At 36.7% G+C, this 25,617-nt stretch overlaps 1 protein-coding gene across 2 annotated transcripts in view; it reads right to left on the reverse strand.

The window, feature by feature from the left end:
• Positions 1-2,334: 2,334 nt before the first annotated feature.
• Positions 2,335-25,617, reverse strand: part of LOC108978466 — a 94,536-nt gene continuing 71,253 nt past the window's right edge. For both annotated transcript variants that reach the window (XM_018948772.1, XM_018948771.1), the window contains exons 4-9: positions 5,873-6,126; positions 4,641-5,690; positions 4,383-4,584; positions 3,319-4,310; positions 3,057-3,261; positions 2,335-2,988 (exon numbers count right to left, since the gene is read on the reverse strand). In XM_018948772.1, the coding sequence (XP_018804317.1) occupies positions 2,825-2,988; positions 3,057-3,261; positions 3,319-4,310; positions 4,383-4,584; positions 4,641-5,690; positions 5,873-6,126 (2,867 nt within the window). In that variant the 3' untranslated portion in view covers positions 2,335-2,824. The remainder of the gene's footprint in view (positions 2,989-3,056; positions 3,262-3,318; positions 4,311-4,382; positions 4,585-4,640; positions 5,691-5,872; positions 6,127-25,617) is intronic.

Below are 25,617 nucleotides of genomic sequence, written 5' to 3' on the forward strand. Positions count from 1 at the left end.
TGCATGACACTTGTTCCTGTATATATCTTGTAAGCCAGCAATTTCTTAAATTACCGGTTAATTACCCAACAGCGCTACCAGAAATTTCTGTTAAAGTTTCTGTGAGTTTCTAAAGGCCTCATTGACAATTATAATCGAAACTCTTCTGTATGTGTAATCGTTTATACCCTTCATATGCAAAGCTTTTAAGAGTTACATGATGACTATGTTATTTGTCAGTTTCCGCCCTAATTCTGTTAATGCCTTGAACTTTCGGTAGCCATTACCTGCTGAGTACATCACAACAAGTTAAAGGCTATGTGTAAGAAAGAGATAAACGATTCACTGAGTAAATGCCCCCACAAGCATTAAACAACACAGGTAACATGGAAGGCTTTTCGGTATAAGCATTGAACAATGGACGTAGATGCCACGGCCCCCCTTCAAGGGAAATCCTACACCTCAGGAGCTACAAACAAAATTTGATGTGTGAAGTTATTGTTACTATTATACACTACGAAAATTAATAAAATCCAATTACAACCACGCCTACTTCCATTACAACCAATTTTTAAATTCCATCTGATTCTTTCCCTTTACGATATAGGAATCAAACATCGATTGAGTGATAAGAGTATAATTTTGCAAAAATAATACCTTCAATATATTTCATTTAACGTCTAAAAATTATCGATTTTGGACTTTAACTTCTAGACACCAAATATGTCGACTCCAGCTGATGGATGATTTTTTACCGAACATATCAGTCAATCTGTGAGGTGTAGTATTGAAATTTGTGGAGAATATTTATGTGATGACAACATGCTATTTTGCCAAAAATGGAGAAAATCGATTCAATAGTTTTCTCGGACCCCATATATGCTTCCTAACATATAATATTTTCGAAGTCCTGGTTGATTTTTTACCGCACTCATCGGTCAAAATAGAATTCTCATAGCAGTGTATCCTCTTGCCCAGAATTCTTGAAATCAGGGCAATACCCTTCTTAGTTCTCATAAACATAATAAAGGGAGATCCATTTCGAGGTTTCCTACTATTTTTCAAAGAAAAAAACACAGATACTACAAATTTAATGGGGGATATTTATTATCATTCGAAAGAACATTTTTTGGCATTTATTTTTTGAAGATTATCTCCTTCAAATGTTAGCCGCGGGTACAGCTCAGTTGATTCATCCGTAGACGATGACTCGTCGTTCGAGCATTTCGACCGCTAATTGGTGAATCACACGCGTGATATTTTTCTACAAGAAAAAAGATTGAAGAAAAATAGTTTGCATAGGCTTAGACTTTACATATCCCCATAGGAAAATATTGGTGGTCAATCGACCGGCTTTAAACATTAAATTATTTGCCCATCGAAGTGTTCTCTCAATAAATCCATTGATTAATGTGATGTGTGGAAAGTGGCGCCGTCTTACTGAAACCAAATGTCGCCGAGGTAACGAGTTTCAATTAAACTGTAGTTATTTTTGAAGAAATATGGATTTCACCGTCCCAAAACCACACCTAACCGTTGTTTGTGAATAAAATGGCAGCTCTTGAGTCTCTAGGGGCTGCTCTTCGGACCAAATGCGGCAATTTTTCTTGTTTACATACCCATTAAGAACCATTAAGAATGGGCCACATCGCTGAACAAAATTTGGTTCGAAAACGTCAGATCATCTTGGAACTTTTCAGGAGTCCATAGGGCGATGCGATGTCGTTTGGGAAGGTCGAGCGACTTTAGTTCTTGCACAAGCTGTATTTTTAACAATTTCAATCAATTTAGGATCTCAACGTAAAATGCGCCAAGTCGTTCCATACGTCAGTCCGAGTTTCTGCAAACGGTGTCGTACTCACTTTTTACGGTCTTCGTGCACATTCTGTGCTGTATTTTCATCACTGCTTGATGAACATGGTATATTCAGTCAAATATTATCCAATAATGAATGCTGGTTTATGATTATGCGGTATTTTAATGATAAAGTTGAAAATTTTGCAAACGTTGTTCAGGCGTAAGTCTTTCCATAATGAAATGCCAAATGATATTGAAAAGAAATAAAATGACATGTTGGCAGGCTCTTGAAAAAAGTACCTCAACTGGGATCACTCGTTATGAAAAAGAAGAACATCCGTTTGACTTTAGACCATATAGTCAGTGAATAAGGTTTCTGAACTTACAATCTGGGGGAATATAAAATGTTGGGATAAAGCCGAACTTAAGCAATACTTACTTATTTCTTTATAACTTTGAACATAGAAATCTATAATTTAATACACTTCAATGTTTAGATATATAAGTATTTATTTTATTTTTTACCATACTTTAGTATATTTAATATTAATAGTAGGTTCTAAATATTATATCTAAACATAATTTTTCAATATTTGATTCGTTTAACTAGAAATATTCCTTTTTGTCGGGTCAAACTAATTTACAATATATTATTTGAATGGTAATTTATGAACATTTATTCGCTTTAACCTAAATTCACTTTCGGAAGTTCAAAATGCAGATAAAAATTGCTAAAGAAATATCAAACAAAAAATTAAGCAAAATTTTATTACATACATACATATTTATCATTTTATCACAATTTTAATAAATAAGAAATTATATAAGATATAATTTTAACGATTATACGATTATATGTAAGCATTGTTTGCAGTAAGACGCTTATGGAAAAGTCAATAAATTGTATTTATAACATTAACGATTTATTATAACTAGTTTTATTGTATAAAAGGCACAAACGCAGCTACGAATACACTAATATTGACAGACAACTTTATTAAAGTGGCTAACGTCTTGAAACACACTGCTATGTTCCATTATGAATCGTCTACTTGCGCTTTTGCGACTCGAGATATGTGGCGGTAAAGGTCAGCAAACGTTGGCGCTGCTTCAAATTGCGGGCGCGCACATGCGCTGAGTTCACCTCCTCCGTATAACTGCCTGGGAACCAGCCTACAACGCCATCCCGTATGCGCTCACCCAAGTACCAACCTAGATAAACAAAATGAATAAAATGTTGCTTAATTATTTTGTTTTGGGAAATTTCTTTGATTATTTACCATCTGGCAATTTTCGTGTTACGTTTACGACATCGCCAACCTCCAGACTCAGCGCATCCGGCTCTCTCGTTACGTATGCGTGCTTTGTTATCACTTGCGGACAGTCCCAGGATTCGTAAAGCTTTTCTCCAGGCGTCTCCGGTTCGGGCGGTCGAACTGCCTGCAACCAACGTTCCTGTTCAGAAACTGATGGGCAAGAAAGTAGCTGCAAAACAACAAGTTAATATTCGATAAAACAATATTAGCTCAGTCATTGACTTACTAGTTCCACAGTCTTTCGTTCATGATTCTCTAACAATGTCATCAGTATTAGATTTTTGTGCGTCTGACTAATGTCTCTTAGATCGCCCGATGATATGGTTAGCATGCTACGTGGGCAATAATCGAAGACTATGAATTGCTCTTCGCCCTTACGCTTTGTTAGTACGAGCAAGTCGGAGAAGAGGAATGCGTAGATCGCCACCTTGGAGAATTTTTTGCCGAACGTAAGTTTTACGTCATCACCGCGCCAAATGAAATGCGTCAACTCGCCGCACTTCACAAGGAAACGTGGTTTTGAACCAGCTGCAGGTACACCTACAGGCGCTATAGCTAAGGCACGTATCGTCGAAGGAAATTCCAGCTGACGCGCAATACGTTCAATTTCGTATGCTTGTTCACATCTATTCGCTGCCTCATTGCATTGTGTCACTATCTTATTCATAATGGCCAACGTCATTTTCCAGTTCTCGTATTCGTCATCGCTGGAACTGACTTTACTGAAGACGGCGTCGATCAGCAATGGTAAGCGCGTAATACGTTGCATGGGTAGCATGAGGAAAGAGTGTAGATTTAAGCCACAACAGGTTGGACTCGTTTCGAGTAGATGCAGGTTTTGCGCGAAGATACCGCGTGTCTCCTTCAAGCGACGCAATGTGCGGTCCATGCGCCCTTGATGTTCACAAAACGATATGTAGACATGAAAGTATTTCTCGGCCATGGTATAGATGCGTTTACCTAAACCGATCAGCATTATATTATCTTGCCAACATGACTCCATTTCGGTAAGTAATCTTTCAGAGCATTCATGCACGGGTACTATATAAGCGAATAACGCTTTGCGATCGCGTGCGCTCACTACATTCGTGTCCCGAAAGATTGGATGATTCATGAAATGACTACGCAATAAATTGAGCGATTTCAGATAGCTAGCCTCGGAGGTGATGATTTCAAATTTCGCCTCCTGTAAACTGCGTTCGCGTGGTGTAAGCGTGGCTATGGAAAAATAATATATTTAGAGGTGTCAATAAATGCAAAATTACTTCGAATAGGTCGAGTCCAACTCACCTAGCACACATGAGTTTATAACTTCTGGTATTTCACTCCACAAGGTACGGGCTGGCCCGTTCTTTGGTTCAATTAATTGGAAAGCGCTTGGCCGCTGATGTTTCTGACTACTTATGCGTGCCTCACCACGCGTACCATTCTGTCCGATTTCCTCATAACCGTCCGTTGAACTGTCATGAGCCCCCATATCACGTGTGATCGACTGTAATTTTTGTTTTTAGTAATATAATAGAAATGGTAATATAAATAATCAGTTACCTCTATCTTAGCAGCGTTGTAGATCTGATACAGTGGTTCATTCTGGAACATGCTGTGTGGGAGATCATCACCAGGCGCGCCTTCATTACCAGTCGACACACCCGAACTACCGCTTGAACTTGCCACTGACACGCCACTAGTTTGATACAGACCCGCCTCGGTGTACCACGAATTGCCGTTAAAAACCGACGAACCACTTTGACTCATTTTACTATCATTTAGTGAAATTTCTGACTCATTTATCAGTTCGCACGTGCCATTTTTAAAAACACCACATTCAGCATACCAAGAGGTGGTCGATGAAGCAACGGGTGGCGGTGGTGGGGGATCCTGTGGACGTATGCCAATCGTTGTACGTCGCCGTTGCGAGTTCAGAGCTTTCGCTTCTTTTTTTGCCTTACGCGCTACAGTTGAAAATCTCTGCGCCTCGAGTACAGGCACTGTGGGCGCTGTGGGTAGGTCACCAGATGAGGCTTTCTCTGAGAAGCCAGAATCCAATTCGCCTGACCCGCCGTATGTCGGATCTTCAACGTAAAAGGTGCTGCGTGTAGGCGACAACGATGACATTTGTTTCATATCAAATGTGGAGCCAACTAAACTTTTACGCAAACGTGATTTGAAACTTTTACCCGATTTCGATTTGGAACGCAATGTAGCAACATTCGCATCGGCTTTCAAATCAGTTTGATTAGTGGGAGTTTTGTCTGCTGGATTAAGTGCCCTATCATCAACTACAATGGCTGGTGGACTGTGGAACTCAGTGTTTTCATAAACGTCTTGTTCCTGTGACGCGGTTGGTGTCTTTTTCACATTTTTCTGTGTCTTGGATTTAGTCTTTGGTGTATTCTCATATATATTGCCACTAACATAGAATTGTGTAGAATTCTCGTAGAGTTTTTGTTGACTATCACCGTACTTAGTTTGGGAAACGGGAGATTTCTTATTTGAGATGAAATTCTTAAGTTTGCGTACAATGGCGTACACTTGATTTGTGGAAGGAGGTGGATCCGGGAGCTTCACATGACGTATGTCGACGCCGCTATCATTGTGCTGAAAATAAAAGTTATAAGCGATTAAACAGTTATCAAAGCTAATGCTAGTTCGACTCAGTGGAAATGCGTCTATCCCAATTCTTAAGTAATTTTGGCTAAACCCGCTCACATGTTTACCTTTTTAGGAACATTGTAACGGTTTTTAAAAATCAAAAACCTAATTTCATGACGTTCACTTACATTTTTTATATTCTCCTCGGTTTCATAAATTTCATCGGTGTCTGTGTCAAAGGAGTCATAATCATCCGATACCGCCAATGTGCCAAGCCCATGCATCGAGGCGGAATATTGTTTACTGCGCTGCGAGCCATTTTTCGTAAAATGTGGCACATCTTGACTGTATTTATTATGGCTATTTGTACGTTGGTCAGGTAGCGTGGAGTGACGTTTATTTCCCAAAGGCGACAAAGTCTCATAGTAGTGATCAGAGTCATCTGAAATGAAAATAAATAAACGCAAAGATCAGCAACGAACAAATGACATATTTTATAACTTCAGAATACTTATAAAAATACAATTAAGAACACACTTGATAAAACCTTAACATGTGGAACGAACCTATAAAGGTGCTCACAGTCATCGACTGCCGTGCGCCGCCGACATTGCTACCCTCAGTAATGGTGGCGCGTACAAACGATAGCCGACCACAGCGATTAATTCGTCTGTTGGCTTCCTGCTCGGCTGGAGTCGTTGTGTTTTGATAAATGGGTTCGCTGATAGCATTATGCTCATTGACGGCACTATTCAGGTATACCTGACTGGCCGGACAAGTGATGTAGACCTCACCGACCGCACGTGGTCGACGCTTACGCGGCAGCGTGCGCAATGTGCTGCAATTGCTTTCGCCTTGGCTGACATTCGTTGGCGCTGGTACACTCATTTTATAACCGAGTTCATTTCCATATACACTTTTTCTGAATTCTCGTTTATTTCTATTTTGTTTAGTTCAATTATTTATTTTGCTATTTTGTTGTATTCTTCTCCAGGAATATCTTTTCGTCAAATCATTGTAGAAACAAAAAAATACAATCATAAATATGTAGGTTAATGCAGGTCAATTGCACGTTGCCTGACATTCTCTTCGCGATTTAATCAAAGCTTACTCAGACATACTTTCTCGGAGACACACACACGAATGCACACAAAGTCTGAAATTCTAATTGGTATTAAGAATTCTCCCAAACAAATGTCGGTACCACATATGCTCGTATCTGCCTTTCCAATAAAAGTGGTTACCCGTTAAATGTCGTCTGACGCGAAAAGTTCAATTGGTTAAGCTGGCAATATTTCTCAATTAAAATCAATTGTCTACCGGGTGTGTAACACTTTACGTTATATGTACATAAGAATGCGGGGTTTTCTGCATTATTTTCATATTTTGTTGAATTTTATGTTATATAATAAATTAGGGCTATAGATATTATTTGATTTCTTGCGATTGCTTGATTTTAAAGAGCGCCCCTTTTAAGACAGAATTACACTGGGAAGTGTCCTGAATAAGTTTGAAGTTATAACGAAACTGCAGTATCTTATACATTGTTTTCTCTGTGACAGAACTGTCATGGCACCCCGCAGTGCGGAGTTCTGTCTTCTTTAGTGGACCTTAGTGGTAAATAACCTACTGAAAAAACTCAAGGAACGAGTTTGTCGAGTTATAGACAAGCCGTCCATTCAAATAAAACTGAACTGATTTTATTTACCGGAATTATGTACCCCTTCTCACTTTGAAGAGGTCTCATCTTCACCATGTTGAAAAGGTGAAGTCTCATTTGGATCTCATTTTTGATAGAAAGCTATGATGAAAGCCCAACGTCGAGAAGAGAGTCACTCGGAAATTTTTTAACGAGCGACCCACATTAGCATCAGTGATGCACCACGTATGTACAACATCACCAATGGCACTTAATGTCAATTCGCATATGGAACCTGTGGAGATAGCCGCAGATGCTGCTGTGTTGGTTGCTATCAGATTCCAGGGAACTGGCGCAGAATAAGGGTACCAGAGAGAGAAACATCCTGAAATCCTCTCTCACTTCGACTGCATTCCCGACAACTTGTAACACTACATCGTCTCCGCGCACATAATTCCGCGGGATGGAAGGATTTGAGAGAGAGTCTTCTGTCGAGAACGCTCAATAAACTCTTGTTTCAAACTGCCAGGCCGCTGGAATGTCTTTGAAGGAAAAGTGACAGCCCCAAATTACATCAGATTAGGAACGGGTAGGGATCAGCCTTTCTTCGTGCATTTGCGTAGTAGATCTATTAGTTTCGAGCGAGCTCAGCAAGCGTTGGTCAGCATGTCGATATGCGACGGTGTTTTTGAACCAAGCCTAGGAGTTCTAGGCATCACAACGCACAAACACCTCTTGCAGCTCAAGTGTGTTTACTTGTTGTCTCACAGTTATTTCAATATAAAATTCATAAAACGAATAATAGTAATAATATTGCACATACATATGTATATTGCACATAATCAAATATGTGTATTGGCCCTTCGTTGATGAAGATATGGTACAACATAAATGAAATAATAATGCATATAAAATTTGTGATGATTTTTGGCAATAATTTAGTTTGCACAATTTTTCAACGAAACCCATAATATTAACTAAATTTTCAATAAATTTCCTAATGTATAAATACTACCTAATTTTGCCTACTCATTTCACCTTTTCTGAATATACTGTAGGTCAAAACACTTAGCCGTTCGTTTTGTTCGAACTAATTGGTTTCTGTTAAGTGCTTTGTAAATTATTTACATTGAACAATGGATCAATGATGAAGAAACAAATATTTGAAAATTTTGCAATTAGCGATTAATTGGACATAAATTTATTATTACCGCTGCATAAAAAGTACCGTTTTTTTGACACGAGAGTAAAAGTTCAGAAATTAAAATTGTTTTATGTTTTGATGTATACAAGTTTTCGTCATGGAGGATGGGGGTTCGGGACCCGCTACGTAAAAAAAAACACTCTCAATGAAAAGAGGAAAAAGCCTTAGATAAGATACCCTCCTTTTGATGACGACCGCTGCAAACATGTTAAGGATGACGATTTAAAAATGCTGCTGGAATGTCTGATCGCTGCCCAGCTGCTTGATGTACTCGTAAGAGAAAGGTTGACATGACTGCCATCCAAGAAGTGTGATTGACGTTCAGAACTGAAACGAGTAGGTCTTAGTTATCGAAGGAATTACACACTCTCCCGCAATTTTCGATCTAATTTAAGGAAAGGTGCTTCTTCTGCTCCTAAACAGCATATTAACTGGTAAATATTATCATAGTGAGCATTTTTAATGCTAAAAGTTAAATATTCATCTTCCTAATTCATCCCTTCACAAATATTTGTATATAGTATATTCAATACAAGAACTTGATTTTATTCGTTGTAAGGCAGCTATACAAGTATATTATAGTGGTCCGATATTCTGTTCTGGCAAATGAACAGTTTTGGGAGAAAAGGACGTGAGCCAATTTCCAGATTGATATCTTATAAACTGAGGGACTAGTTCGCATATATACAGAAAGACAAATGAACAGTCCGATCACCTCTTTTGAAGGGTATGTTCGGAAGAATGGAGAAATGAAAAAATTACGCCAATTACTATGGAATAAGACTCCTTTATATCGCATTTTTAGAAAGTCCTATTGAGCTTAATGTGTGAAAGACCGAAGCCCACCGTAAACAAATTGATTGGACCTGACCAGTGAGGCTTTAGACATAGTAAATCTACAATTAACTAGATATTCACCATGCACCCAATCTTATAAAAGAGCAGTGAGAAAAGTGTCGACACACACCATCTCTTTTTAGATTTTGAAGCCGCCATCGACAGCATGAAATCTATGCTGTCTGAATTTGACATCCCTGTAAAACTACAGCTTTGTAAACTGTTAACCAACATCAAATGCTCCGTTAGGTTGGGAGGGATGTGTCCGAACCGTTCGATACCAAAAAAGGTTTCAGACGGGGAGAGTTCCTATTGTGTGACTTCTGCAATCTATTGCTGGAGAGAAGAAAACGGATAAAAGGAGAAAGAACAATCTTCTTTAGCAGTATAGAGCTGCTGTAGTTCTGCTTTTTCCAGACAGAATAAGGAAAAAAAGCGATGGGGCAGGTAGTGAACAAGGTGAAGACGAAATATCTCCTCATATTATCATCCGGAGGACTCTACAATGACAACATCTGATAAGTCGGCGTAAGGAATATTCGAGGGAAAAGTGTTTCAATTGATTTATTGTCCTTTGCGCATTGACGATGGCGAATATTGCAGTCTATGGAACGATGAGCTGTACCAAATATACTTGTACACAGACAGCGGTTAAGGTTCATGTTGATGGATGTAAGAAAACACTCCAGCTTTGAAGATTTTCGATTCAGTACCCGCTGCTGGGAGCAGAAGAAGGAGTAGATCAGGTGCAGAAGTACTACGCTGTACTTGGTAACTCTGACTTGGTATCTATTCACACCAATTAGCGAAAAAAGGAACGACTAACGCGTTGTAAGCTGTATCTATGCTAGTAAAGAAGAAATCCAAGATATTTGGATTTTGGAAAAGGCTCGTGTGTATGCTTTTAGCCTGTCCTCAATCTAAAATAAGTTTTCAAACAAAACATTGCATTTTATACGCCACTAAACAGAAAGCTACATAAAATTAGTACAACTCACATGCGCAGTATAATTTTTTTTTTAATTTTAATTATATCATGTTTCAATCTGAATATAATTTAACTTTATCAAGGTCATGTAATTACTCATAAGACTGGTAATTTATGGAATTATGTGAGTTTCGTCCATATCAGCAGGTGTAATTGTTAAAAAGTTATTCAGATGGCTATTCTGTTTGTAGTAGTTATTGTTGGACAACTTAATTAAAACAATGCCAAGTTTGTTTGCATTTATGGTCTAATTCATGAGGGTAATTGGGTGCAAAATGCAAACATTTAAAGTGCATGCACATACATATGTACATATATATACACTTATTTTAATATACATACCTATTATATAAACCAGTATACTCGGGCACTCTATTAAAATGAGAACTTTAGAGCTGTACTTATGTTTACATATGTATGTACATAGCGCCAGTACATATGGATCATGTTGGCAAAAAATGAACACGGAAAACTGAAAAACTCTCAACTAAACCAGAGTCGACAAACAAAAAACAAATTTCAACAAAAATGCTTATGTTGTTGCGTCAAAACTTGAAATGGCGCGCAGCTTCAGCGTTGAAGAAAACAAAGCGAGGGCAGCATATGGTCACAGGCATACAGGTGAGCAATGAACCGGTCTATAATATTGACACCAAGCTGAGCTGACGTTTGGTTTTATTTTCACGTCAATTTATTTTATTTTTACACTTTAATACCAGCGCAGAATGAATTATTATATGCCCTTGTGTGTGTGAGTGCGCAAGCACGAAACGTTGCCATGAACAGTGGTTTATGGATGAAGAAATATGTAAAATTATATATTTATACCCTATATAGGGAATATTAAGTTTGCCACTAAGTTTGTAACACTGGGTACCCTATAAAATATATACATACATAATAAGCATGATGATTTGAATCCGTTTGTCTGTGTGTATGTGTTTATATATGCGAACCGGTCGGTCAGTTTTTGAAGTATCAACCTGAAATTTTGTACACGTCCGTTTGCTACTCATTTTTGTCATACAAACTCGTCGGAATCAAGGCTTGTATGTAAAACTCTTTGCCTTGACAAGATTTTTACACGAAATCAGACATGTGTTATTGCCTGCAATATTCGAAGAAATTGTTCAAATCGGATCACTATAATATATAGCACCAATACATATGAACGAAACCAAGATCTTCCTTTTTTAATAGCAAAAGCAATGAATATGGTGATATTTTATGCAGCATCATGGATATGGATACAGGCACTGGACTTAAAATCATATGCAAGACCAATAGAATCATTGTAAAGACTTTCTGCATTCCGAGTAATAAGTGTTTTCATCGATATTTTAACGATATCAAGCGATGCTGGTGAAGTATGTCGAATATTGACATCAAGGTCGACAAATTTGAGACTATATCAGCTATCAGTTGGCCTATTCTGTAACTCGATTCGAAAAAAAATTTAGTCTACTTCGGACTTTTAATATTCTGTAAGTCGATTTTCTGATTTTCAATCCAATTTTCGAATAAAATATTCGTTAGCTTTTGAGTTGTAGAAAGCAAAAACGAAATACAATGTGGTAGCAGCTTTGGAAAACCTCATCCAGACGACAAGGGAACCTGAGTTTCCACCTAACCCGAATTCTGAGTGGCTTGATACTTTATGCAGTACTTTAATAAGTACCTATCAATTCAAATTAATGACGTGAATCCGTGTTCACGTGTACATAGTGCATATAAGACTCTGAAATCGTATTGTTTAAGTGACCTCGTTTTTTGAACATAAGGGAAAAGTTAAATTCTACACTCGATGGTAGTGTAACGGTGAAAAACTTTACTATGTGTGTCAAAAACTAAGAAACTTTCAATAGATTAGGAAGATTAGAAGATTTAGGAGTCAGAAGAGACTCAGAGAATAGAAGAGACTTAATTTTTTTTTCTCTTCCATGAAGTTTTTGGTATTAATCCAGTGGATTCGTGGGAGAGATATGAGTTTGGAGTATGTTGGGTTCAGCGGATTAAAGTTCCGTACTCCGGCTTTTGATGTCTTCCCCCAACAAAAAAAAAAAATGTTTTTTCTAAAGAACTTTTTGCATTTGTGAATGGTATAATAGCTACGGTGCAACCGAAGTTAATTTTTTTCTTATTGTTAAGTTTTTTTTATAAGTCTGTTTCATGAGCAATGTAGTTTTTGTTCTCACAGTGAGCGGAGCCGCAGTACTCAAAACTTTGCATTTATAAGTAAATTTCTGTAAGTAATTTTCTGAGAATTCTGCGAAGCTTTCAAGCGAATTCTTGTGGGGAAAAATGTTCATAAATTTTTCCAAAATAAGCAATATTAATTTGCAATTATTCCGTCTCTTCGAATAAATAATGTATAATATTTTTATAAACTTGAATGTGTCATTTATGAATTGAAATACTCAGTTGTCAAAAATGTCTTGCGGTATTTTCGCTACTTGGCGCTCTGAGCGCGTAGTTCTAGTTTCATTCGTCGCATCGGATCATGCTATAGCTTTTTGGAAAGCTCATTTCACGCGCTAACATGTATTTGATTGATTGTCGTTTCTTTTAAGTCGTTTGTGAGTTATAGCGTCGCAAAATGGAGCAAAATATTTATATTATTTTACAGTACTACTACGATAAAGGCAAAAATGCTTCTTAAGAAGCCAATAAAATTTGTGTAGTTTATGGACCCGGTACAGTTTCCATTTCGAGGTGGTCGAAGATGCGCCACGCTCCGGAAGGCCTGTCGTCGAAAATTGCGATAAAATCGCTGAATTGGTCGAACGAGACCGGCATAGTAGCAGCCGTAGCATCGGTCAAGAGCTGCGCATGAGTCATCAAAAAAAAATTTTATGAACAATTGAAAATTCAATAAAAATATCGCAAAAATACCGCAAGACTTTTTTGACAACCTAATATTACATACACACAGGTACATGTGTAGTGAATGAGTTTTTCTCGCATTTGTGTCTTTTCAACAAATGGCTTCTTGAGTGGGATTAATATCTGCTTGGTATTTCCAAAAACTGGACGCAAATTAGAGCTTACTCAAAATGGTAAAATGTAAAGAAACCGGATTTTAAAACAACTTTGCCGCTGACTAAATTACTAAAGACTGGCCAAATTCAATTGATTCACTGAAATATTGTCATAGCTATGTATACATCTCTTCATGTGATATTATTGCTAGTGATAAACCATCGAATAACATACATAGTTTTAACCGAATATATGGCAACCTTAAATTTGAGACAAAACAAATACCAATTTACATTTTTGATTTTGCCATTTGAATGCATTTAATTCTACCTTGGAAAATAATAACGATCTCTTCACCCTTAAGTAGTTTATCGTTAAAGTCATGTCTTTCTTACATACATATATTCGCTATGAAAAGAAATCTCCTCAGGTACTTAATACTTTCGGAGTGGACTTGAAACTTGCACTGTCTTTTATTTGCCGATTAACAAGTCTCTCAGTCTCTGGTCACAATCAAGCCGAACCGAGCAAACATTTTTTTGGTGAAGCCATATATCAAGCAGACATAAAAGTTCGTATCTTCTCAATGGTAAGGTCACACTAATTTATATTGTTTCATTGTCAATTCTAACCTTCAAAAGCCGCCTGCATATTTCACATTCCCCCCAGGCGGGCAGGGGATAGATTTTGCCCGCGGTAAGGTATGCCTGTCGTAAGAGGCGACTGAAATCCAAAGTATCAGCATAGTCTTGTCCGAAATAATGCCTCAGCTTGAACCGATATATAAAGGAAAGAAGTATTGAAAATTCAATTCAGTGTGAAGTTACATTGCGGCCAGGTGCCGAAGCCACAGCATGGTTTTAGGTCGGTCTCAAACCAGACCAAGATGGAGAAGCTGTTCGTTCCACTTGAACAATTGGAACCAAAAAATACTTGCATAAAGTTTGTATTAGCTTGGTAAATACCTGACATGCCATGTGAGTAGATTTGACGATGAACGCAATGGAGTACTAAAAGAACCTGGACGGCATAAAAAAATTAACAAACATATTTTTAATGATTATAAAATGAGATTGGTGAAGATAGCCATCACTAACAACATAAAACTTCTTCGTTCATAAACATTTGGGCATGCGAATGTTCTGTGCAAAGTGCGAGAGCTCACACGACCACGACCAAAGACAATAACGAATTAATGACTTTGAGCTCTCCGTGTTACATTAAGATATCTAACAGATTGATCAACATGAAGGTATAAAGTCGAGCGTATGTTTTGAAATTCATATATAAGGTACATGTTGGCTTGGTTAGGTATCGAAGCGATTTCAATCGTTATAGGCACATGCATACATTATTGCCAGAAAAATATTATTTACGGATTATCTGCACAAAATGGGTGTGGTGAGAGCATCTACGACAAGACGAGGAATTAATGGAGATTCTTCAATCTCGAATGTTACACAAAAGTCCAAAGTAAAAGCTTCTATTCTTTGAGATCACATGGGAAAAGGGAAAATTATTAACAGTAATAGCGTTTTGGACAAAATCGGGAGAAAATTATGAGTTTTGAAAAAGCATAAAGTTAATGTTCGTTTATCTCAGTATGTTTTAATTTGAATTTTTAGCCCGTGTTACCGTTTGACGGTCTGTGTAGTTCTTGAATGATTCCTGATCTGAAATTGGAAGCATTTTATATTGATTGTTTCATCCCATTAGAACAAGAACGCCCATTTTAGCACCTTTATTTGCTTTATTTCATATTCGGTGTTGTGTGGAGGAATAGAAATAAAGAATATTCAACTACAATTTGAACAGTAAATAATGTGCTGAATTATGTTCATGTTAATTTAATAAAGACAATTATAAAAGGCAATAGAACCTCCAACGATTTCATACTCCTTCACTTATAACTTGTACTTAATACTTTAGCATAACATAACAGATAGAGCGAGTACAATAGTGATACGGAATAACCTCTCGAACTTTATACTACTCATGTGCAATAAACATCTTAATCTGCTCATGGTGACCAACCACACTCCGTAAGTGCGTGCTTGATGTTGCATTATTCGCATGATATATAAACCTAGAAACGTCATTTCATTGTTTATTGTGTCTGATCTCTTCATGGTTATGGCACTGCTTCACAGCGTCACATCGCCACATCTACTTACAAGGTTAAATGCGAGCATGAACTGACCGTTTCTGACATTTCCTCGGCGAGCTACACGACAATCACCATGTCTAGTCTGTCTGTGTTTTCTGCTACGCATTCATAGGTTATCTATCAATAATTTAATTATACATAAGAGCAGGTACATAAGTGAGCTTATGTGCATATATACATGCAATTTATACGTTTGTTTGTACATTTGCAGTTTTTGTAAACCATGAAATGCATTCGATTGTTGCTGGTGAATCCATTGACTTTACTTGGCAGTCAAGGCATTTGCATTGCCATTTTCATTTCGATTTTAATTTGCTCCGTTTTACGTTTTATTTTGAAAGTATTTCGCCTTTGTTTGCACTCGCCGATCTGGCAATTGTTGCAATTAATTGCGAATGCATTTTGCAGCGCCGTTGCATGTTTACATTTGTGGCTCATACGAGGGGCATCAATTATTGCCAATATTTGTGTTGCACTCAAATGAACGTATATAAAAAGTGGCTTCTTTTTAAACAAGACTTTCGCCTATCTACATATATATGTATATATATATATATAACTAAATATATAGTTTTTTATTATTTTCAGTATGAATTCTACGCAGCTCAAATACGCAGTGCGTGCACATTAGGGGGGTTCAAAGAAAAACAAAATAAATATAATAGAATATTTTTTTTCGTTTGGTACAATTGAGTGCTCTCCAAATTGGTTTCCTACGATATTTAGTAAACTTAACTTAAGATCAAGGGGTTACATGGGGTTACAGGTTTCAAAAAGTCTAATTATTTTATTGTCTTATTAAATGCTACAACAGCTCTTGAATATTGTCATAAATTTTTAAGTTGATCCGAGCAATAGTTTCGGAGCTACAGCCTTGAACTTGTGTGCTCGAGGCTAGCTAAGCTAAGTGCGCCATTTTTATGCGCGTTGGTCTCGAAAGTGTGTTTTTGAAGTCGATTGGCAAGATTTTTCGAGGCCTTCAAGAAATTTTACAGAGATGTTTGAGATACAATTTTTTAAGACTTAGACGAAGGATGTTTTTTTTTTCGACTACAACTATTTGAGAAAAAATTAGAGAATTTTTCAACGCCAAAAATCCAATTTTCTGTTTTTATACCTGTCTCTTATACACATCTAGATGTGTATAAGCCACATGTCTGTCTGTCCGTCCGTCCGTGCAAGCTGTAACTTGAGTAAAAACTGAGATATCATGATGAAACTTGGTACTCGTATTTCTTGGCCCCATAAGAAGGTTAAGTTCGAAGATGGGCAAAATCGGCCAACTGCCACGCCAACAAAATGGCGAAACCCGAAAACCTATAAAATGTCATAACTAAGCCATAAATAAAGATATTAAAGTGAAATTTGGCAAAAAGGATCGCATTAGGGAGGGGCATATTTGGTCGTAATTTTATGGAAAATTGGGCGTGGCCCCGCCCCCTACTAAGTTTTTTGTACATATCCCGGAAACTGCTACAGCTATGTCAACCAAACTCTATAGAGTCGTTTCCTTCAGGCATTTTCATATACAGTTCAAAAATGGAAGAAATCGGATAATAACCACGCCCACCTCCCATACAAAGGTTATGTTGAAAATCGCTAAAAGTGTGTTAACCGACTAACGAAAAACGTCAAAAACACTAAATTTAAGAAATGGCAGAAGGAAGCTGCACCCAGGCTTTTTTTAAAAATTGGACATGGCGTCGCCCAATTATGGACCAAAAACCATTTCTCAGGAACTACTCGACCAATTTCAATGAAATTCGGTACATAATAGTTTCTTAACACCCTGATAACACGTACGAAATATGGTTGAAATCGGTTTACAACCACGCCTTCTTCCAATRTAACGCTATTTTGAATTCCATCTGATGCCTTCTCTGTATAATATATACATTAGGAACCAATGATGATAGCGGAATAAAACTTTACACAAATACGGTATTTGAGCTGCGGTATCCCTTGTGGAAAAATTGTCGTGAACGGACTATAACTTTTCAATGCAATTAAAATAAATGAAAATACAATTCAATACTCGAAGTACACAAATTGATCTAATCTAATTAATTTACAGCAAAATAAAAAAATATGTAAATGACGGATAATGAAATCTCGATTATCACTTTATCATGCGAGAGTATAAAATGTTCGGTGACACCCGAACTTAGCACTTCCTTACTTGTTCAAGTTCAGTTTTAACTAAAACCCATCTTTTTTCAAAGGGGTCACTGGAAATGTCTTCGCAATGGCCGAGTTTAAAATATATATATTTTTTTTTTACTTTCAGAATTGCTTTGTTAATAGTGTGTGTTTGTAACAATAAAAAATTCTAATAAATGATTTCATTTTTTATATAAGAAAAAATTGTTGAAAAAATGCTGTTTTTTTTACCAGAAACTGCATTAGTGACAATTTTGGCAATAATCGAAAAGGTAATCGTTTTGCTTCACCCACCCTAATGTACATTATGTAAAGGTAATGAGTTACAATTTATTTTTGTCCAAGGTAAATATTTATTGGCAATCAAGCAGTTCTCATGAAATATATTCAAGTAAGTATTGATATGAATTTACGATCTCGTAGTGCGAAGATAGTGAGCTCCATTTCCTGTTAATGTGAACATGATCACGAAACATTCAGTTCGCTTCCAGGTATGACAAAAACATTCCAACCCTTTGACGTGGCAGTGTTACTAAGCCACGTGGAGTGTATTAATTTTTTATGAAAGTGAAAAACCTGAACTGAATTAAAGAGATAGACTTGTTTTAACAATTGCTATATGTTTAATATTATATCAATGGCAGTATACGAAACAGACTTGATATAATGTGTTTTGTAATTTAGTAAAAAGCTTGATATATTTCCATAATTATTTTGCCGTAATTATAAGCATCCGGTTCTAAGATATTGCTTACGGTAAAATACAATGTCGGTTCTCGTATAAGCTGGTCAGAATAAATATAATTGTTGTTATTTTTCTAAGGTGCTACACGCTATTTTAACCTGTCTCTTATACACATCTAGATGTGTATAAGAGACAGGTATTATATATACATATATATATATCTATACTCTTAGTTGCTCAAGACAATGTACCACTAAACCAAAAGCATTATCATTATATTAGCCATATTAAAATACCACAAACTATATTTATTATAAACTGCTCAAAGTTTGAACACTTTGCCACCAAATTTGATAAAACCCAAAATTCTATAACCACGAGTAGCCATCGGTCCACTATAAAATATTGCTGTCATAACATCTGATCCATAAAAATCTAGTCTTTATTTGGAACTTTTTTTTAATTTGAAATTTTATTTATTCAGGAATGTTTACATGGATTATTATCCAAGTCAACGCAGCAATCACCGAACATATCTTTCGGATGACTATAGCATGAGCTGTTAAAATCGAGATATAGATAGATTAAAAGTTTTTTATTTTATAGAAATTGCATATGTGAAGGATATGACGGCTTCGATTTAGCCGAAGTTAAAACAAGGCAACAATCATCAGAATAGAGGGAAAAAATGAGCCACGAAAAAGCCGTACAAAAACAAGATGACGCTCACTGTTTTATTGATATTCGTGGATTGGTGCATGATTAAATTGTTCAGGAGGGACAGACGTTTAATAAAGGGTTCTATTTTGCATAAGAACATTCGTCGAAAACGGTCGGAGTTGTGATCATAATGCACCATCGAACCAAAAAATTCGCAGAAGGAGCTGAAGGCCATCCCAAAAACTATTTATGAAAAGTGTTTCGAGGACTGGAAAAATCATTGGCATAAGTGTATTAGATCTGGTGAGGATTACTTTGAAGAGGAATAAATTTTATTAACCTCACTTCTCATGTTTTTCTGGATTTGCAACAAAATTTAGGTAGTAATCAACAACAAAAAATGAAGAGGTTAAAAGAATCAATACCGATTTTGAAAGATGTACAAGTAGAAATGAATTAATCAATGTATACAAAATTAAGTACTTCATATGCAGTGGAATTTTTAAATCTAGTTGGGCTGTCGGGATACCGTCACATAAACCTCAACCTAAACTAAATGTAAAAATAATGCCTTTGCGGAATCTAGATGCAGGTGTCGGTATAGAAGACAGAGTTATCATACCTATGATTTCAATAATTATCGCACTTGGAAGGGGGGTCAATTCGAAAGAAGTTGGTTTCCCGTTAAGCTAAGCTTCGTTATTATTATACCAAAGCAGAAGAACAGTGTTTACCTAAAGTCCGCAATTTAAATATTTTTTCACCGAACGTAAAAACAAAGATACAAAAATTTATTTTTATTAGAAGGCTTGTTTAAAATAAAAGTTTTGAATTATTTCCGCTAGAACTTTTTTGTTGGAACAGATTAAATTTAAATAAAGTCATATATAACACAGGTAATATATTACAAAAATAATAGTGGGTGATGAATATATCACTTATTGGTAGATTTCATAATCAAAGCGATTGTTTAAATTCACTGCGAATTGCTGAAGGATTAAACTTAGGTCAACAGCGACTATCATACTCTTACAGCAATGCTGGAATTCTTGGACGACTAAATTTCTTAAAAAGGACCTCATTTGATAATGAAGAAAGTGGTCATCAATCTAGAACATATATTCGGACAGATATTAATGAAAATTATTGCTCATTTCTGAAGTGTATTTCTATCGTCTACTTTATTCTTGAATCTGATCTCGCCGATTTTTTTATTGTATTCATACATATCTCAAAATAAAGCTCAACGGTTTGAAATCCAGCGGATGCAGCAGAGTGATCAATCGCACTAATGGTACCTACTTTTCTTTAAACTGATGTATAATTTTACGCCATTTGCCAATAATATTTTATGAAGCGTAAACATACACTTGACTATGGCTGCAATTTAGAACATTTAGCAATGCCCAACTGCTCCACTCAGTCCACCAGCTAAAGCTATTTTTGCAATTTTGATGCGGAAATGTAAATTTTCGCTCCAACAATTCGCACCTAGCAATTAACGGGCTCTGCTCAATTGATGCACAAATACAAACATGTGTTGGTGTGTATGTATGCTTGAATGTAACGCAAAATGTTGCTTTTGAATTCATTATGACGTTTCCTCTTTCATCATCATTGAAAAATAAATTCTGTTAATAAATTAACAAGCGTGTTGATCGAATTAATGAATGAACTTGTTCGCCTTCAAGCATTTTCACTTTTTAGTCTACGAAGAATTAGTTTTTGTGTATTTTGCAGACCATTAATTTTAGCTCTTCATGTTGCTTCTTCGTATGTTCGTAATTGTCTGCAAACTCGTTGAATTAGGCTTATTAGCATATTTAGTTTTCTTGGTCGCTTTGAACCCATTTTTTGGTAGACTTTTAATGCTTATGGCACCGTTGTAATCGAAAGCGAGTGTTCTTAAATAAAGTCACCATCTAGCGTGAATTTTGGTAGAATGAGTAATTCTTATTTTACCTGGAGTATTTATCTTCGCAAATATAGTCTTGTGTCGCTAAACATTATTTTAAAGAATTTAAAACTCCGTATCTTTGAGAAAAGCTTTCATGGAAGCCAAATATTAAGAAGAGAGTACGGAAAGCATCGGTTGCCTTATATTGCTGTAGAGGATTTATAGGGAAAAAGTGGTGACTTTCCCAAAGTACGAAACCGTAGTAAAGCCAATAATGTTCTATGGTGGTATTTGCCTGCGGAAGGTTCTCGTAATGGTTACACTTGCTGAAAAACATGTCAAAGAGCAGCTCTCCGGTACACTACGGACTACGCCAACAATAAATATAACACACGTGGATACTACCGGCATTTCTATTACTGCGAAGTGTGCCCTAAGGTTCAGGAAAAATGAGTTTATGAAGGCGTTCGCGCCAGAACACGCTGAAATTCTTTCCTTCTTCAACAGCATTCATGAAAGCTTGGATCACTGCAACGCAAAGGCTGTTCATGACGGCTTTTTCTCTGCTCATATACCGAGAAGGAGATGTGGATGCGAAGAAGCCGCTGGAGAAGAGGGCCGATGGGCTTTTGCACGGACGGATCAAAACTATGAGGAAAAATTGGAGTTACTGTTTTTTGTAAAGAGCTCTCCGACAGAGTTAGCCTCAGTTTTACTGGTTCATAGAAGTGTTTTTCAAACAGAAGCGGCTAATATCAAGGTTGCGGTAGACATACCGTTACGAAACGCTGCCTCATTCAGGGAGATGATCATCCACTCCGACATTAGAGCGGCAATACTAGCGTTGAGCTTGCTAAGTATACGCTTAAAGGTAGTCAAGGAGTGTCTGTCTTCACTGGAGATACTGCCTGGACACAGTGTTATCGCTAGCAACTGCAAAGGCGATGTGTAGCCAGAGGCGCACCCTTGCTACGCTCACATAGGAATGCTTTCTAGCATTGGACCAATCTATGTACCTCGCGTGCGCTTAGCAAGCGCTTCTCAACATATGAGAGAGGGTGAAGTCGAAACATTTCGGTAGCCTTAGCTTCGGCAAACCAGAAGACATGGTCGAAACTGAAATTAGCCACCTCAAAAGATTTATGATAGGCTCAAAGGGCCTCGTTTCTCTGAAAGGTTTCTGTTAGGGTCTTATGATCCAGTATATATGGAAAGGCATAATCGTAACTGAAATTAGCCGTTTCAACAAATTTGAGGGTCTTATGATCCACTATGTAGGAGTCTTTAGGTACCCCAACGGACCAGCGTTCTAAGCTTTCCAAGTGGAATACCTCTAATATTAACCTCTTAACTCAACCTAACCTCTTACTAAAGTAGGTTACAAACCAACTTAAGAGAGTTATTATTCCATGATCTCGAGTGAAAGGAATAGAGATCGAAATTTGTTATATTTAAAAATAAAAATACATTTGTACAAAACAAAAAAAAAAAGAAAAAAAAAAAAAAGTAATGAAGGGCTAAGTTCGGATGTCACCGCACATTTTATACTCTCGCATGATAAAGTGACAATCGAGATTTCATTATTCGTCCTTTACATATTTTTTTATTTTGCTGTAAAATTAATTCGATTAGATCTATTTGTGTACTTTGAGTATTGAATTGTAAAATTTAGTATTTCTGACGTTTTTTGTTAGTCGGTTAACGCACTTTTAGTGATTTTCAACATAACCTTTGTAAGGGAGGTGGGCGTGGTTCTTATCCAATTTCTTCCATTTTGAACTGTGTATGGAAATGCCTATAAGAAACAACTCTATGCAGTTTGGTTGACATAGCTATAGTAGTTTCCGAGATATGTACAAAAAAGTTAGTAGGGGCGGGCCACGCCCACTTTTCCAAAAAAATTACGTCCCAATATGCTCCTCCCTACTGCGGTCCTTTGTGCCAAATTTCACTTTAATATCTTTATTTATGGCTTAGTTATGACACTTTATAAGTTTTCGGTTTTCGCCAATTTGTGGGCGTGTCAGTGGGCTGATTTTGCCCATCTTCGAACTTAACCTTCTTATGGAGCCAAGAAATACGTGTACCAAGTTTCATCATGATATCTCAATTTTTAATCAAGTTACAGCTTGCATGGACCGACGGACAGACGGACGGACGGACAGACAGACACCCGGATTTCAACTCTACTCGTCACCCTGATCACTTTGGTATATATAACCCTATATTTGACTCTTTTAGTTTTAGAACTTACAAACAACCGTTATGTGAACAAAACTATAATATTCTCCTTAGCAACTTTGTTGCGAGAGTATAGAAATTAAATTAAGTATGAGCGAATCGAAATTGATACAATAGGCAGGCCCTAATACCACACTTACTATAGAGATAGAAAACGGGACAAGTATGAGTCAGATAAGCTTCGTTCTAATTGAAAATAACCCAATTCTAGCATATGGGTGAGTTCTGATAAGAGTACACTATATACACCTGTATAAGTACCTATACATATCAGATTTGTATATACACTGTACATATATACCTGAATGTACATATGTATACATAAAATCATATTAGTATCAAATATTTACGTTATGCGTCAAAGCATTTGGCAGAATTTTTAACTAACAATATATTCACTTGTTGCTATGTAATTGCATGTGTATTTGTATATTTACATATGTATTTATGTATTTGCTACATTGTGGTGTATCGCCCACCCAAACATTTCATTTGTTTGAATTTAAAAAGTAGCAAATAGAAACCAACAAAAATTCGAATAAACCGTATTAACAAACAATGGCTTAAATATAATGCAGCGGCGCCTTTGTTGGTGTCGAATGCGGAAGCCGGCTACGCCGTCATAGACACGATCACTGAACTTAGCGTTCATTAATTTTTTCAGCTTTGTAAATAGGTGGGCTTTTTTTTTACAGTTTGCTTGTTTGCAAATCGCCTTCCCTATCGGTTTTATGCGCCGTTTTCTTTTGTTGTTGTTTTTTTTTTTTTTTTTTTTTTTTTTTTGTTAATTTTTCGCATTTTTTACAGTCAACAAGAAAAAACAAAACAAAAAACGCAGAAAAACCTCAAACAGCAAGCGATACAACTTTTCCGCGGCGATTATGGTGTTTGCGGTAAAATATGCAGTTTTTCCTGCATTACAACGTTACAACGGTAGTTTGCAAGCTTTTCCATTATGACAATTAACGCTCAGCGCCGCCACTTCTTACAAATGCCAGCAATGTTAAGCCATAAAAAATAAATATGAATGCAAATGTATGCTACAGAAATATATAATTGTAAGCGCTGAAGATCGCATGTGTTTTCCACTTCAGAAAAAATTCAAGTTTTGTTGTTATTATTGCTTTTCGCCAGCGTCCGACTTCTTCACTTGTGAATTTACGCCATAACGCGATTTCATTTTATTATGTTTCAAGGTTCTTTATTTAATTTTATTTGTTGTTGTATTTTTTTCGTGCGTATTCTTTTTTTCATGCTTTGATCCATTAATACTGGTTTCCAGTCCTATCAAAACGGGGGCTTATTAGCACTCGCCATCGCATGCATATGTACCTTGTTTGACTTTATACCTGTGTCCATGTGTATGTGCATGTATGCATAAGTGTGTATTATTGTGTTTTCTTTACTAGCTAACTTTGTATCGTTTCGCGTTTCGTCATCGCGGCAACTAAATGCTCAACTACAAATTCGAAGCGCTAAAGTTACCTTTGTGCGCTCGCGTTTGCGCTTATTGCTTCGTTGCCCAAAGGTAATAAATACATACATATAGTATGTATGTTTATGAGTGCTGCAGCGCGAACAATGGCCAACAGCACCAACACACAATAAAGTTCATACTTGTGAACAGATCACAACAAAAATGATCGCATCGGTTACAAAGTGCTTCATAATACTTTCGGTTAGGGGATAAACTTGGAAGGGGACGTGGTTGTGTGGGTTGAAAAATAGAAAAAAAATGTTGACTTCGACTTCACCGAAGCTTTAATGCATGCACATATATAAAAATTCTTTACAAGAATTTTGACCGGTCAGTTTGTATGGCAGCTTAATGCTATTGTGATTCAATCTGAAAATTTCTTCGTAGATTACAGCACTGCCTTCGGTAATAATTTATGCTGAATTTCGTTAATACAAGTATATCTCGCCATAAGAAAAAAATTTCCATACGAGCACTTGACTCCGATCGTTCAGTTTGTATAGTCCCAGCAAATGATCTGCTTCTTGGTGAGAGAAGAGGGTGCGGAAACTTGCATATATACAGACAGACGGACAGACAAGCAAACAGACAGACAGCCATTGTTAAATCGTTCGTTACTCTGTAAAGTTTCTGTAAGGGTCTTATAATCCAGTATATATGGAAAGTTTTTAAGCTGGCAGCCAAAGCTGGCAAACAAGTGGTATGGGAGACTAGTTCATAGTCTATTTCTTTCATACGATCGGTGGCTTCACTAGCTGAAAAAGCTGGAGCGTTGTTTTATAGCGTTTTCTTTGTCTTATAAAAATCTGGCATTTATTCTGAACTATGACTGGGCTGTCAAAGTTGCGCGTTCTTTTCTCAAAAATTTATCAGGTTCGTTTGCTCTTTTCTCAGACCTTCTAACTAGAAAGTGTTGCACTTATTCCAACCTTCTCAAAACGTGAGAAGAAGTGAGAATGGCTCAGCAAATGTTTATTTATGGTTGTCGATAGTTATTTT

Source organism: Bactrocera latifrons, unplaced genomic scaffold (assembly GCF_001853355.1).
Source record: "Bactrocera latifrons isolate USDA-ARS-PBARC rearing strain unplaced genomic scaffold, ASM185335v1 scaffold_122, whole genome shotgun sequence".
NCBI lineage: Eukaryota > Metazoa > Arthropoda > Insecta > Diptera > Tephritidae > Bactrocera > Bactrocera latifrons.